The sequence below is a fragment of the Diabrotica undecimpunctata genome, chromosome 6 (assembly GCF_040954645.1).
Source record: "Diabrotica undecimpunctata isolate CICGRU chromosome 6, icDiaUnde3, whole genome shotgun sequence".
NCBI lineage: Eukaryota > Metazoa > Arthropoda > Insecta > Coleoptera > Chrysomelidae > Diabrotica > Diabrotica undecimpunctata.
In genome coordinates, this window is record NC_092808.1 from 138,514,071 (window position 1) to 138,530,236 (window position 16,166).

General features: G+C 31.1%; 1 protein-coding gene across 1 annotated transcript; it reads right to left on the reverse strand.

The window, feature by feature from the left end:
- Window positions 1-4,723: 4,723 nt before the first annotated feature.
- Window positions 4,724-15,674, reverse strand: LOC140442873 (uncharacterized). Its single transcript, XM_072533836.1, has 3 exons — window positions 15,572-15,674; window positions 8,081-8,237; window positions 4,724-5,076 (listed from the first exon to the last, which is right to left on the reverse strand). Exons 1-3 carry the CDS (start codon window positions 15,650-15,652, stop codon window positions 4,772-4,774), a joined length of 543 nt encoding a protein of 180 aa, XP_072389937.1. The 5' UTR covers window positions 15,653-15,674; the 3' UTR covers window positions 4,724-4,771.
- Window positions 15,675-16,166: the final 492 nt, after the last annotated feature.

Sequence of the window (16,166 nt, forward strand, 5' to 3'; positions counted from 1 at the left end):
TCTCAGTATTAATAGGTCAAATATACTACTATTGCTGACTTCTTCCTTTAAAAAAAAAGAATTATTCTAAATAGTGAAAGTGTATACTAAACCCATAAAATTTTCCCTGTATATTTAAAATATATTTGAGGTATTACAATTTAACACATTGTAGTAAATATTTGTATTATTCGCGTTGTTTATTTTATTTAATATAGTTTTATTGTTTTATTATTTTCGTTTACTTCTTTGTTAGTTCTATTTAGTTAATTAGTTAGTTCTATTTGGAATTTTATCATTATGGATAGTCAAGTTTTTCATTTGTTCCATCAGCTAATGCGTTGGTTAGTTTTTCTTAAATAAATATGATAAAATGTTCTTTAAAAGTTAATATTTTAGATGAATGAGATTGCTGTTAAATTACAAAGTAATGAAACTGCACAAATGTTTATTAAAAATGTCTAGCATGTCATTTTAAATTATTTGCCGAATGAAAACCCTGTTGAGATAAGTTGATCATTAAAATGTATTTATCGAATTATGTAAATGTTACAAATGTTCTTAATAACAAAAATATTTCAGTTAACATCCAAATGTCTGAAATTCTCAAGAAAAAGTGTGCGTAAATATAAAGATGGGCCTAAACAACACTCACATTAAAGAAGAAAAGTCGCAAAAGGAAATTAACGACTGACAAATGATAGCGTCAAAAATTAAATTCGCTTAGAAATTTATGCCATGTATGAAGAAAGTAAATTTCTATTATATATAAAAAATATATTTTATAAAAAAGTTAGGCTAATATAGATTATATCGTTGAGTTGCGCCAAATGTAGGCAACCAACTTAAAGTTTTTGGTAGCATTTAGCTAATAAACGAATAAAGTTTAATTCAGAATTTAAAGTTTATTCAGTTAGTCGGTAATTAATAAAGATTTTATTTACGTTTGTTTACTATGAATATTGGCTATGAGCACGTGTGCTTGGTTGTATAATAATTTCCAGCCACTTCTAGTCTGTCAAAAAGTAACTAACTTCGCAAAAAAATAATTACTAAATTCACTAGATAGTTCGGACTAGGATTAGCAAACCGAGTATAGGCGTTTTTTTTTTTCTACACGTAATTTGACAGGTTACGTCAAATTAAGGTTTTGACATTAAATCCGTTAATCGTTAAATAAAAGTTCTCTGGTCTGTATTTAATTTAAATACAGGAGGCGTTTATTTTATTAAAGCACAGTAATAAAGGACGCACAACTGCGCATGCATATATGTCAAAGTAAAGGTGCCTTTATTAAAGGATGATATAAATACTTCAACAAATGGTTAGATTCTGACATTCGCACCATAACCAAATTTTTTTAATGTGTTTTTATGGAGTCCAGTGCTCAGTCGTTTTTGTGTTTTTTATTTTTTCATTTAAAATTTTAAAATAGAGATTGCCTAAAAAGAAAATTTCTGTATTTTTTCCAAATGAGATCTCTTCTAGTAGTGATACTTTAGAAACTTGACCGTAGATCTGAAGATGACTTTTGTAAGCCGAAAGCGTTCAGCTAGGAAATAAATGTTTACACAATTCAAAAATACTTTTTTTTTCATTCTTTAATTTGTCATATCATGTCAAGTGTGTACAAAAACATATTAGTATTTTTATTCATAGATAATAGGTGTGTCATGTGCAAAGCTTATTATCTTATCTGTAATATTCAGTCTGGATACATCATTGATGAAGATATTGAAGAGAATTGGTCCTAAGACTGTTCCTTGTGGGATACCATATGATAAAAATGCTTTGTTGTCTAGAAAATATGTCTTGTTTCACGTCTAAGCATCGTTGTGTTAACCCTTAACTACCATGGCCAAAAATAGTAACATTTGTACCATGGCAGGGTCAAATTTGACCCCCCATTGTTTTTTGTATCAAAAAATATTCTTTTTTTAACTTGTTTTATTTTAAATTATTTTGTTTACAGCTACTTTCACATTTATATAAAAATAAACGAATATGGTTAATTAGATATAACTTTATTTAAAAAAAACTTTTGTATTCAGTCAAATTAACATAGCTATGCACTTTCTCGAATTATAAGAAAAATAATAAAAATGTGCAGTTTTTTATATCCAATGGTGTAATCTAGGTATCATAGCTCCTACCTAAAATAAAAAAAATCGATTTAGATTTCGTATCTCAAAAATGAGAAGCATGATTTTACCTTAATTTTGAACACAGCTTATGCATAACGTCTGTATGCGGGAATGATTTTTGCAAATAAAATCTCGACATTTATCGCACGATGAGCTTTCTTTCTTTTGGTTTTTGGAATATGGACATATTTTACACCTTCCCATCTTTTTTCGTCATTGTGGCTCTGGATTTGCGGCAGGCATTGGTTCCTGAAGTCCGGAAACTTTAAAAATGGCACTACGAATTTCTCTCAGTAAACAAGTTTGCTGAGCTCTACGAGTTAAATGGGCCTTAATAAGTTCTTGACCTAAAGTGGTTAGAAACAATCTTCTTTCCATTATTTGATTTTGCTGAACTCCATTAAAAATTACGTTAGCATTTATTCCTGCAATGTCCAAAATGCGAAACCATATTACTTGAGGCCATCTACGAGTTCTTCTGCCAGTTTTATAGCATGCACATTTCTTATCCAATGAACCCACCACATATTTTGTCTTTGTAAAAATTTATAATCTCTGGCTTCCCATTAACCATTGTATTGGAATGATGCATAGTTGACACTAACAACACTGCACGATTTTTCCTAGGAACAAAAAATACAAGGCTCTCGCTTCCTGTAAAACCAAATAAGGCAGAATTAGGTGGCCTGTTTTTTTGGGGTTGAAATTCAGCAGGAACCCCTTTTATTTCTTTTTAGAGTTCCAACATGAAATTGTATGGCTTCTCAGTTCTTTTATGAGCTCAATGGACGAAAACCAATTATCTGCTGCTATGTTTCTATTTGTACCAGAAATTGGTGGAATAAGTGTCTAAACATCTAGAGTGGGGATGGATAACTTTTTTGGGTTTGCTCTGCGTGTATCTTTTCCAGTATATATAAAACCATTTAGCAAATAATGTGTCTTAGAGTCTACTAAACACTGAATTTTCAGACCGTATTTATCTGGCTTATTTTTGAGATACATTCTGAATTGGCACCTTCCTCTAAATGCAATAAGCATTTCATCTATTGTAAGATATTCACCACAGCTATAATTGGACTGGCAATTAATTATAAACATAATAAAAATATTGGATATAGCTGCCAGTTTATCTCCGTGCGCAATACGTTCTTGTCTAGTAGCTGGGTCGTCAAAACAAAGGCTTCCAAGCAAAAAATAAAATCGGTTTAGTGACATGGTTGCTCGAAATATATCACGGCCAGTACCATACGTACCAAATAAACACCTTAAATCTTCATTATTGGATTTAAATACCCCAGCTAAATATAATAAGCCTAAGAAGGCCTTTAATTTAATTATGTCAAGATGATTGGTATATTGACACGATAAATTGTGTAGATTATATTTAGAAGCCATATTAGTTATTCGTTCATTGGTTTTCTCAAGAATTTCTTGCAATATATCGTGGCTAATAATACATTCCCATGCATCAACTGGTTTCTCTGGCATACTAGCTCGAGCTTTTCCAATAACACCAGGTAAATGACTAATTAAATTATGCTTACGTGTACGAGAAAAGGTGGGAGAAGTTTTTGACCACTTGTACCTATTTTTGCCATAAAACACATCCCTTGAGTCAGCTATATCACTTTCTTCACCCGAATATTCACTACCAGTTTCGGAATTATTAATTTGCCAATTTTTTTCGTCATCATCGTCCCATTCCTCTTCACTGTCTGTTTCGTGATCACTTTGTTCAATAGCCTGGTCTAAAAACTCACTGTCACTATCTAGTCCATTGTCCATAATTTTTTGTCCCTCCTCTTCAAGTTCTTTCTGTGTCAGAGGACGTTTATTGCGACTACACCCCGCCATTTCAAATTACTCGTTAATTGCACTAGAAACACTTATACCATAAGCGGGTCAAAATTGACCCTACGCGTGACTAACTCTGCAGTAGTAACAGATAAACTAACGGAATTTTCGTAGATCAATAAATCACCTACCGGTCGAAGATTATCAGAAAGCGCGCAATGCTCAATCTATGTTTCGGTAGCGAAACTTGGCATTAAAAACGCGGGAGGTCAATTTTGACCCCGCCATGGTACTTAAGGGTTAAGACATTTAAAGTAAATAATCCTTCTGTGGTTCCTAGTCCGTTTCTAAAGCTAAATTGTGTGTGTCCAATGTCAGCTTCTCATTTTTTGTATATCTTCCGATAAATGATTTTAAAAAATACTGTTAATATACGACATGTGAGACTGATGGTCCGGTGTTTCAAGCATTGCTTTTCAGTTTGGGTTTTTCGGTATGGTTATTAGTATTGTTAATAGACATTCTTTTGGTATTATACCAGATTTCTAAATGATATTAAATGGTTGCGCAATCTTTGTTAAGCTATTATATTTAATAAGTTGAATTATTTCTATTGGTAATTCATCTGAACCTGTACCTTTAATAGTTCTCATTTCAGTCCAGAACTTGACAAATTACAACAATCTATACCTGTCATTAAGGTTGCTAAAGATTTTCTAATACTTAAGTATTCCCTTAACTTACTTGACCGTATATTATGTAGGTGTTAGAGAGTAAATGCGTGAATAAAAACAAAAATAAGATAATCTTAACTATTTAATAAATAAATAAATTACTAATCTCAATACAAATTACTGAGGAACGTATCCACTATATGCTAACAAATGAGCATTATCGCCTCTGTCTAACTCCCAGCCACTATGGACCACTGGTACGTGGTCATCGTGGCTCACTTTTGTGCAAAATTTCCAAATCGCTAGTCCCAGACCTGTTACGAATGACACGAAGGATAATTGTAAAGCGTTCCAAGCCTTGAAACCTAAAATCGCTAAAGCTAAAGGTATCAAGATAATGGCTTTAACCAAGATGAAGATTAAAATTGGAAGAAAGGCTTTCTTGATGGTCTTCTTGATTTTCTTGATCTTCTTCTTACGACCTTAAAGAAAAAAAAATAATCATTTTTTAAAGTAAAATAGAATAATGAAAAACATAATTTGATTAAAATAATATGTAAATTTATATTTGCAAGAACTATCATCAAAAATTGCAGTGCAGTGCAGCCCTAAATCCCTCCAAACTTTTGAGTACGTTCAAATTAAATGAATTTTGTGGCATCATTAGTTTACTACATTATTTTTAAAAAGTTTTTGCCTCCTATCACTTTTTCGAAAAACTAGTTTTTTCCTAATTGGCCATAAAATTACAATTAGTTTCTACGGATACAATAATTACAAACAGTTCTGTCAATAATAGTCAATAATTTGAAGCTGTTATTTATTGTGTGAATAAGATTAATATTAAAAATTTTGATAATACAATGGCCTACACATTTCAAGAAATGGCAGATATGCATTTAACTTTGTGTAAGTTGGATCAGATTAAATTATGATTTCAATAAACTATCGGGAACATCGTAGGTGAATGTCAAGGAAATAGTGCAGCAGCCGCAAGGCCTTATGCAGTAAAATACCATAATCGAAATACACCCGATAGACGATTATTTCTGACCATTGATCGTCGTTTACGGGAAACGGGTACATTTTAACCGCAAGTGGCTGGCAATAGTTGTCCAATAATGGATGCAACTGATGAAGATATTTTAGAAATCATTAAAGAAGTCCCTGGAACAAGTACAAGGGTAATAGCTGCTCAACTGAGGCTACCTTCAGTAGAAATAGAATAACATACCATCATAACAAGCACATTTGGGCCGACGAAAATCCTCACGCCAAAAAAACGACTCATCACCAAAGGACTTTTAAATTTAATATTTGGGCAGGAATTGTGGATAACAATCTAATCGGCCCAGTATTTCTTCTCGACAATTTAAATGGTGATAATTATTTGCAGTTCTTGGCAAACGATTTACAAGAGTATTTGGAAGAAGTAAATATTGCAATAAGGCAAAATATGTGGTTTCTACAAGATGGCGCTCCACGGCATTACAGTAATGAAGTCCGGGAATACCTTTGCAGGCATTATCCTGGTCGGTGGATTGATTAATAGATTGATAGAGGACGAACAACAATTAAGGGTTAGAATAATTAAAGCTGCAAATGAATTTCGTCAAAAAAATATGATTTTTCAGCGCATTCGGTTTTCCTTAAAACGATACTGAATGGGTATTGAAGAAAATGGGGGTCATTTTGAACATTTATTGTACTATCATATTTATAGAGGTTATAGACATTTTTTGTACTTGTTAATTCATTTCAGCCATTTATTTAGTTGCACGTAAGTTTTTAAAGGTTAATGAAAAGGGCCGTAACTCAATAAAAACTGTTTTTTGAAAAAAGTGATAAGAGGCAAAAAAATTTTAAAAATAATGTGGTAAACTAATGATGCCACAAAATTCATTTGATTTGAACGTACTCAAAATTTTATGGGGATTTAGCGCTACACACCCCCCTTAAAATTTTTCTGTGCGCTTAGATTTTGTTGTTTTTTTTTTTATGAAAAATGCTTTTAGAACAAGAAAGTAACGTGTCCATTTTTATTATAAAATGTCAATCAATTTATTTTTGTCCACAGAATGCGTGATTTAATTTATGACATACCTTTTTGAAACACCCAGTATATCATGCCAGGTCAGATTAAAAACTATATTTACTTTTGTTTCTGTTTTTAAGTGTTGTTTCTCCTGATTGTATCGTTAAGAGATCCCGCTGCTCTGGTTGCTTCTGCCACATGTTTCCCTACTTCCTCGTCATTTCCCCTCACCCTACCACCCCTGAAGGCCAAAAATGAAAGAAAACCTATTATGTATGTCTTTTAGATAGTTTGAGTTTATCTTTTTTATGTCTTTTGGTTGGTATTTCATAATGGATGTACTCATGTCTATAAAATATAAGTAAGCTGGTTTATTGTATTTAATAGATTTCGCTGCTATCTGCTAACTACGATGAAAGTATCGATACATAATCTTCTGGTAAAAAGTTTGCGCAGGAATACTTATTTAAGCATTTTCATAACTTATTTGTTATTATTTTTTCTTTCTATTTTTGTTATGGCTTCCTTTATCTCAGATTCTGTTATTTGTGTTAATACATTTAATGTTAATTCTGGAGTTTCAGGAGTATGTTCAGTTTCTGTTGTTCTAATTCATATTCAATTAAAGTGAATTTTTACCAAAACTAACATGTGGTCGGAAAGTTTTGTTTTGGTGAACTGCATTAATGAAATTATGGACGGGGACCTCAAAGAAAAGAGGATCAACATTTATTCAGCTAGCAAGCGGATATTGTAGCCGTAAAGAAACCACTTACCAACTCAAAACTGGTGAGAAACTGAAAAGATCTTTTCAACAACCTGGCCAAAGACAATAAAATGTCTTTAATATGAGCAGGTGAATAAACGAGCAGGTTTGTTGGCAAAAAGGCTTGAAAGAAACCTTTACGTGCCGAGAACCATTGTGTTGTCTGAGCAGATATTCTGCAAGAAACAAGGCTTAGACGTGGCTGATAGGAAATGATCAACAAATTGAAAAGCCACTCAGGGGCAAGTCTAAAGTAAGAAAATAATCAAGAATATCTATAAAAACTCTCGGACAATTTGACAAACTTGTGCCAGAGATTAACGTTTCTCCGCTAAAATAAGAAGAAGAAATTATAAAATATATCTACCTAGACCAAACTGTCAATAAATAAACGACAACAGATTCATTAAAATGTTAAATATGTTAATATAAGATATTAAGATATGATTAAGTTATTTCCATATTGAATTTCTTGAAATGTTTTAATCCCAGGTATTAAAATCATATGTATCGAGGCTTAAACTCCCTCATGTTTGGAAGATAAGATACATATTTATTTAACAAATTAATTGTGTAATGCAGTAAGTAATCAAATACCTGTCATAGATCTAGTACTTACTGTACTTATCCTAGATTAGCCGATTCGAAAAAAAAAAGAGAAATTTTATGATTAAAATTAATTTACCTTCAAATTGTGAACTTATACTTCTTGATTCTTCTGGTTCATCTTTATACAATGGATCTTCTAAAGATTTAGCATTTCGTATTATGGAATTTACGTTTTCCAAAAATTTTCCATCTGCCTTTAAACTTGGATCATTTCGAAATAGTTCGTTATTACTCTGAAACATACTTACATTTAAAATAAATATGCATAGATTTTAATATTTTGATGTTTATATTTTGGTAACTACATATATATGAAGCGCTAAAAAGTTTTTTAACAGTAAAAATCAAAAATCAGCAAAAGAAAACGCCTGAACCAAATGAACCTCTGAGACTGCTACCAACAAAAAATTTTAAATACGAAAAGTAAGTTACCAGAGAATTGAACCATATCTCGCACAAAAAAACAAATAAATATTATGTAAATATCATTATCATTATTAACCCAACAACCTTTTGTGGGTCCTTGTTTGTTCTATGATCTTTCTCCATTCTGATCTGTTCCTAGCTTTTTTTTTCAGTTGGTAATCTTTAAAGTTTTCAAATCTTTGGTGGACAAAGTTGGCTGACGTCTTCTGAACAACTCAGATGTGAATGTAGTTTCTAGTAGGGCCATTGCATTCCCGGAAAGTAAATCTTTTAACATCTATTACGTGTTGTTTTAATTTATAATTTTAAACATTTAATATACAAACTAAACATCTCCACTGTTTTCTGATAAGTGTTTTTAAGTTCACTGATGATGGTACTGACGTTCACTGTCTGATACGACAAAAACGCTCGTTCTGGTAATTCTAATCCATTTAATTGGATTTTTGTTTTCTAATAACCTTTTAAACATTTTTACAATTGTTTCTGTGAAGACAATATAAAACTCGGCACAACTTAAAACAGGGTTTGTAAAAATACTTTTTGTTGATTAAAAGGCGTTAGTAAGAAAAGAAAAAATTCGAAAGTTACAATATTTCGGACATGTAATGAGACATCCAGAGAGGTATAACCTTCTACACCTCATAATACAGGGTAAGATCGCCGGAAGGAGAGGTCCAGGCCGACGAAGAACATCCTGGCTCCGAAATCTCCGAGAATGGTATCAAGAGACCACCGCTAATTTATTTAGAGCCGCCGTAAACAAAGTTATTATTGCCAATATGATCACCAACGTTCAATAAACGGACAGGTTACTGAAAGAAGAAGAAGTAAGAAAAGAGCAAAACCGATTACCAAGCGCTTGAAAGATCGTCGTACTATAGAAGCACTAAAAATAAAAACAAGTTTTATTTGTCAACTGAGCCGAATATGCAAAACAGGCATTGGCTTTATCTTCAAAAGTACCACCACCCGTACAGGGTGGTCCTTAAGTAATTGTACAAAAAGAAACAGTAGATTCTACAATTTAAAATATTACGATTTAAGCCAAATTGCTTTAATACAATGTTAATATTAAGAAAGATACAGGGTGTTAAAGTGCAAAATTAAAATTTTATTTTTCGCTATAACTTTCATGTTTGTAAACATTTATGTATAAAAATTTACTTTAAATTTGCTATTAACTTTGTAATTTTAAATATGAGAAATTATAATTTGATGCACACTTTGATGTAACTGATAGAGGGCGCTACTTATGCCACATATGTGGTATAAATTTGCACTTAACTTTTTTGCTCTTTAAGTTACTTGTATTTGGGATAAAAATAATTAAAGACACATTATTTTAACAAAAAAAAGATATACTCGTTAATAACTTCAAAACTCAACAGTTTTCGAGATAATCGCATTTTAAAAATCAGCTGCATAAATCTGATGTAAGGCAATTACTCCAGGCAACGAAGAAAAAATAGACAAAAACATTAATACTTCTGAATTTTGGTATAAAATACCTTTAACTAAAGTTAATAGGTAACGAAATATTAAATAAAATAAATATATCAGCAGGATAATTAATAATAGGATTTGACAAAATAACAGAATAATAGGATTTTACATCAAACATTTTACGTTTTATGTTAAATTAAAGTCATAATAAAAACATTTTGTTTACAAACTAAATTAATAAATAGTTAAACTAAATAAAATAACTTTTTGTCAAAGTAAGTGTTCGATATGTCCACCATTTTCTTTAATTCAGTTTTCAATATATTCCATAAAAGATCGTCTCATATTAAATAGCATCATTGGTTCTAAAGAAACTGCTGCAGTATTTATTTCTTCCTATAGTTGGTTGCGAATGTTTATGGGATTCTTATAGACACGTTGTTTTAATGCGGTCCATACACCAAAATCAAGCGGATTAAATTCGGGGCTACGTGGAGGCTATAATGTATAATGGATGAATATATTATTTTGGATACGAATCCAAATCTTATGGTATATTATGGAACTACATCTTATTTGTCGCAAAAGTTAAATAATGTATTAAATATGATGTATCTCGTTCATTGGTTACTTATATACACACGGAATAACCTATCGATGACATTACTTATTTATAGGATTACGTTACAGCTTACGAGTAACTATAATTACATCTTGAACAAATGGATTATTATGATTTACTAGCGAACTAATATTATGCAGAACTAAATTGCCTGTGTGTTTACTATATTTAAAACAATATTGGTTATTAGGACAACTATGAGGTTTTTGTAAAAATGCCGAGTCTTTCACGATAGATTTGTTCAAAAGTGTTATGAAATAGGACACATATGTGTTATTCAATACCTGTGCTCTAGTTTCTATTTTTCCTGATAAAAATGGGTAAACAATTTACGTAATGAACAATAAGTATTCTTTTCGGATTATTTATGAATTATATCAATATCTTACCACATTGTCAAGGAATATGACTACCACGACCAATCCAACGTTCAGAAAAGTTATATTTAAGTATGTTCTAACTGCCTTCTCTCTAGAATGTGGTGGTGTACCATCTTGCATAAACCACATATTTTGAGTTTTTAGCATTTTACAATAGAGAAAAAGTAATACAACGCCATTATAGAAACTTAAGAAGCGATAGCAAAGGGAAATTGTAAACATAATGACGGCGAACATCTGAATACGGACACGGCACCTAAAGAAGATGAAATATATTTTCTTCATTAAGACATTTAGCACCCATAACAAAGCATTTTGTGATGTTACATTATCATCTTTAAGTTGTTTTAATAGGAATAAACTATGAATAATGCTTATCTACAAGTATTCAGTGCTTTACCGCACAAATATCAAACTAATAATTATTGTGCAGCTGACTTATAAAATACATTTATCTCGAAAACGGTTGAATTTTCAGGTTACTAACAAGTATACCTTTTCTTTGTAAAAATAATGTATCTTTAATATTTTTTAACACAAATAAAGCTAACTTAAAGAGCAAAAAAGTTAAGTGCAAATTTATGCCACACATGTGGCATATGTGGCGCCCTCTATTAGTTACATTAAAGTAAGTATAAAATTATAATTTATCCTACTCAAAAGCATCCAACTGTAAATTTTTGTCAAAAAATATTTACAAACGTAAAAGTAATAGCGAAAAATAAAATTTTAAATTTCCACTTTAACTCTTAATATCTTTCTTAATATCAACATTTTATTAAAGCAAGTCGGCTTAAATCGTAATATTTTAAAGTGCAGAACCTACGGTTTCTGTTTGTACAATTACTTAAGGACCACCCTGTATACATTGCTATCCAGAACGATGAGAAAGTAAAGCCTAAAGTAACTTACGACTATTTTTGTAGGCACTTTATTTCAACTTCTAACTACTCATTTGGAAAGCCACAGTAGGACACTTGCCAGGCTTGTTACAGACTGCACAATCTTATATTAGCATAAATAGATGGAGAAGTAAAAAGAAATCTAATAACTGAAATAACTCTGTATAAAGAAGGCAAATTATTTTTACACAAAAATGAAAGAGACTATTGCAGAGATTTCGGAGAACAAAGATGAGATGGAACTGTTAGCATTATATTATCAATAGAATATGCCTCTCCCCCATGTACCCAGTGGAGATGTTTTTTTTCCACAACGGCAGCTGTGAGAATATAACTTTTGTGTCTTTGCAGCCAGTTCTGGAGAATCGTATTTTTTTTATGTACGATAAAACCATAGCCTAAAGATGAGCTAATTATATCGTTAGCTTTTTATATTATTTTCTTGAAAATTTTTAATCATTAACAGACAAAATTATACCTATATTCTGATAACTTCAGCTCGTTAGTAAAACCCAAACCATGGCTCAGTTATTTTTACACTCTTACAAATACTAATAAATTTGCTTAAATTATACAGGTATCCTGAACCAGGACATAGTTTCCTTTCTTGTAACCACAGCTTCGGATTGATTGAAAAGGAGAAAAGGAAATGAGAGAGAATTGTTCCGGAAACAAACATATTAGGTTTTAAAAATATAAAATAATAAAAATAAAGTTATGTATTGTATAAATCTTTAGACTAAATTTATATTCACATTTACTTAGTGTAGAATAGTTATTTACCACGACAGTAGTAAATTATCAATTCACGTATCAAACAGTCAAGTGCAAAGCGTGTCTTACGCTTCGCTCAGCGAAACCATGTAAAAATTCGGGTACTTCTCAAACCGGTATTTTCGTATATATGTTATAAAGCAAAAAGTGTATTTGAGATTGTATAATAACATACGGCCGCGTTAAGCCTTTCTACTCTAAAGTTTTCATTATAAACTGTTAAATCACCGTTAATATGTTTTTATTTCTCTGGAGCTGTATTTGCCCAACACAAGAATCCTTATTATTCAACGGTCACTGTAAAGAACCCTACCTATGGAGATACATCCATCAAAACTCCTTTGAAGTAAGGCTTGGAATCGAAATTTCAACTCCCGTAATGTAGGTAGGTAGTTACAAAGCTCCCTACAAGCTGGTAAAAAATACATGCTGCAAATTTATAGTGGATGCAATTTCCCAATAATGTTTTTTTAATAAATCGCATTTTAATTTGTTTTTCAATATTTTTTTGGTTTTCCGGTGCAAAAAAGGGACCGCTCGAACATTTTTTTTTATGATATTACTATCCAATCAAATTTTCAGAAAATCGTATTTTGTGATATATTATATACAAGTTATTTACTAGATTTTACCCCTACATATCAATAAAATAAGGAAAGTAATGGAATTCGTGGTAAAACAGTTTTGTGCTTCTCCTAAAAAAATGATCAAAAAGACCTGGATAAAATGGATTTTTGCACCCGTGTCTTCAATTATGAACAGTGCAAGAATAGTTAGAATAGTAAGAAGAAACAAAGTTTATATACAACTGACACAAATTACAATGAAGGTCCTTATACAAGTGATCTGATAACAATAAAAGAACTACCAGAGGCCTAAAAAAATGAAAAATCGTGAAGTTACAGGCTCAGATTTGATAAATATGGTGGCTTAATACTACATTTTAGAATCTTACACTAATTGAACGAACTTTTGAAGAAAAAAAAATGTATCAGATAAATAAAACAACTGCAAAGGTTATTTCTTTATTAAAAAAAAATGAGAGACATCGGGATCATTAGCGCTATCTATTATAATCAAATCGCTATGGTAAAAGAGAACAACGTCTTTTCAAATGAAATACAGATTGAGAGGGGCGTCAGGCAGGGCAGTATCCTGTCTCCTACTTTGTTTAATTTGTATTAGGAGGAAATAATCCAGGTAGCACTAGAAGAACTAACTATGGGAACAAAAGTAAATGGTCGACCAATCAATAATATACGGTTTGGCGAAGACACTATTATATTAGCGGAATATCTTGAGGATTTATATCAAATGGTTGACAAAGTGGTACCAAGAAAACATAACAATACGTGGAGAACAAATTAAAAAAGTTAAAAAATATAAATATCTGGGTACAATAAGTAACGAAAATAATGAGTACACAGAATAGATTAAGGCAAGAATAGGAAAGGCAAGAAATTCTTTCAACAAACTTAAAAAGTACTCTGCAGCAGGGACATTTCAATTTCTTTAAAGATAATACTTCTGAGATGCTACGTGTTCTCCGTATTATTTTATTTGTTGAAGACTTGGACATTAAAGAAAGATGTTTCGGACAGATTAGAGGCCTTCGAGTTATGGGCCTACAGAAGGATATTAAGAATAAGTTAAGTGGATAGAGTCACGAATGTCGAGGTATTGAGAAGAATGGGAAAAGATAAAGAGGTTGGTTTGAAATACAATTGAAGTCAGAAAACTGCAATATCTGGGACATGTCATGAGGGGCGAGCGTTATAACTTGTTGCAATTAATAATGCAATGAAGAATACAGGGTAGAAGGAGTCGCGGAAGAAGACGCAACTCCTGGTTAAACAAATTGAGAGCTTGGTTTAACTGCACTTATGCTGACCTCTTTAGGGCAGCGGTATCGAAAGTGCGAATTGCCATGATGGTTGCCAACCTTCTTAGAGGAGGTGGCACATGAAGAAGAAGAACAACAATACAGAGATTATTTTAAATGCCGTACAATATAAAACTGAATCAGTAACAATCAATAGGGGATTTAAACAAGGAAAGCATTCATCACCCACTTTATTTAACACATATATTAATGATTTTGTGAGAAAATAAAAATCATACAATCAAAGAAACATATAAATGCAGTTTTTTTCCAGATAACCAAATTGTACTAGCTTGAATCCACCAGCTTGAATCAAGTAGGCTATATTTATAACTTAAAAATATCAGTGAAAACGACGAAAGTTATAGCTTTTTAAAGAAAAATATACGAACCAAGATAACAATAAATGAAGAGCCTCTAAAACAAGTATTACACTTTAACTTTTTAGGATGTGATTTAAGTTATAAAGAAGAAAAAGACATTACCAACAAGATACATAAATATTAGTTGATGTATGGCACAATCCAAACAACACAAAATTAAACAAGAAAAGAAACAAAAATTCAATTTTGTTAAGTATTTAAAGCACCAATTTTAACCTATGGTCGTGGAACTTGGCACGAAATTAAAAAAAAAACCAAAGAATACAGTACTACGAAAAAAAATTTTAATGAAAACAAAAGAAGACATATTGAAAGAATATAAAAATGACAACAATCTAATTAAATATATTCTCTATAAATAATAGAATACAATGCAATACGTTAAAATAAAGACAACATATTAAAAGAATGAACCAAGGTAATGCAGATTGAGAAATATAAAGTACGCGGGATAAGAGTGAGGGTGGAATCGACTTGAAGCCTAATCCTCAAAAGTAAAGAAGAAAAACGACCATAGTTCGAAAAAAAAAGGAACAAAGATATTTAATATATAGGTAATAGATGACAAATAACAATAATATAAAAATTATTAGCTCTTTTTAGAAGATATCCTCAAATTTCGTTAACTAATTCCATCATTATTATTAAATCATATTTACATTTATTGCAAGTTTCTGCAAATTACCTTTCTTCGGAATGGAAAAAACACAAACTAAAAATCTCTCTTATTAGATAAAACGATCAAAGCTTACCTCTTTATTGTCTACAGATATTACAGGATTTGCAACTGTAACAGCAAATAAAAATAGTAAAGTTATTATAACTGGATGCATTTTAACTAATTGTTCTCGCCACGACAATTAGTAAAATGGTTCCTTTTAAACTATACATTATTATTTATATGAGCAGTAGTGTCGATACAGGAAGTACCAAAAGTAATACAGAGAAAAGAAAAGTGAAAACGGGTATTCTCTTGTATATGGAAGAAAAATGCGATTATTATTTTGAAAAATGGTGTCACCCTCATTTAATATAGACGACAGCATATTAAAATGACGCCGATTTTGGTTAAGAAAATATATTTTTATTGCCGGATCAAGTTTAATTAAGTGTTAGGGAGTTCCAAATTGGGTATCATTTTAAAGATAAGAAAACGCTTCACTTCACATAGGAAAAAATGTAATTAGATTAATTATTTTAAATAAAGTAGTCAATCAAATTTTAAAAAAAATTAAAGCCTGAATATCATCTGTATTTAACTTAATTGCCAGTTAAATCCTAAAACAATTCCGTAAGAAGGCCGTAGTAAATCTGGCATTTCTCGATGAAGCCTCATGCAGATTAAGA

Excerpts from the sequence above, each read along its gene's own strand:
- LOC140442873 (XM_072533836.1), bottom strand. The coding sequence starts at position 15,652 with ATGCATCCAGTTATAATAACTTTACTATTTTTATTTGCTGTTACAGTT. Across the intron at positions 8,238-15,571 it reads TATCTGTAGACAATAAAGAG|AGTAATAACGAACTATTTCG; the intron begins GTAAGCTTTGAT and ends AGTATGTTTCAG. Across the intron at positions 5,077-8,080 it reads TATAAGTTCACAATTTGAAG|GTCGTAAGAAGAAGATCAAG; the intron begins GTAAATTAATTT and ends TTTTTCTTTAAG.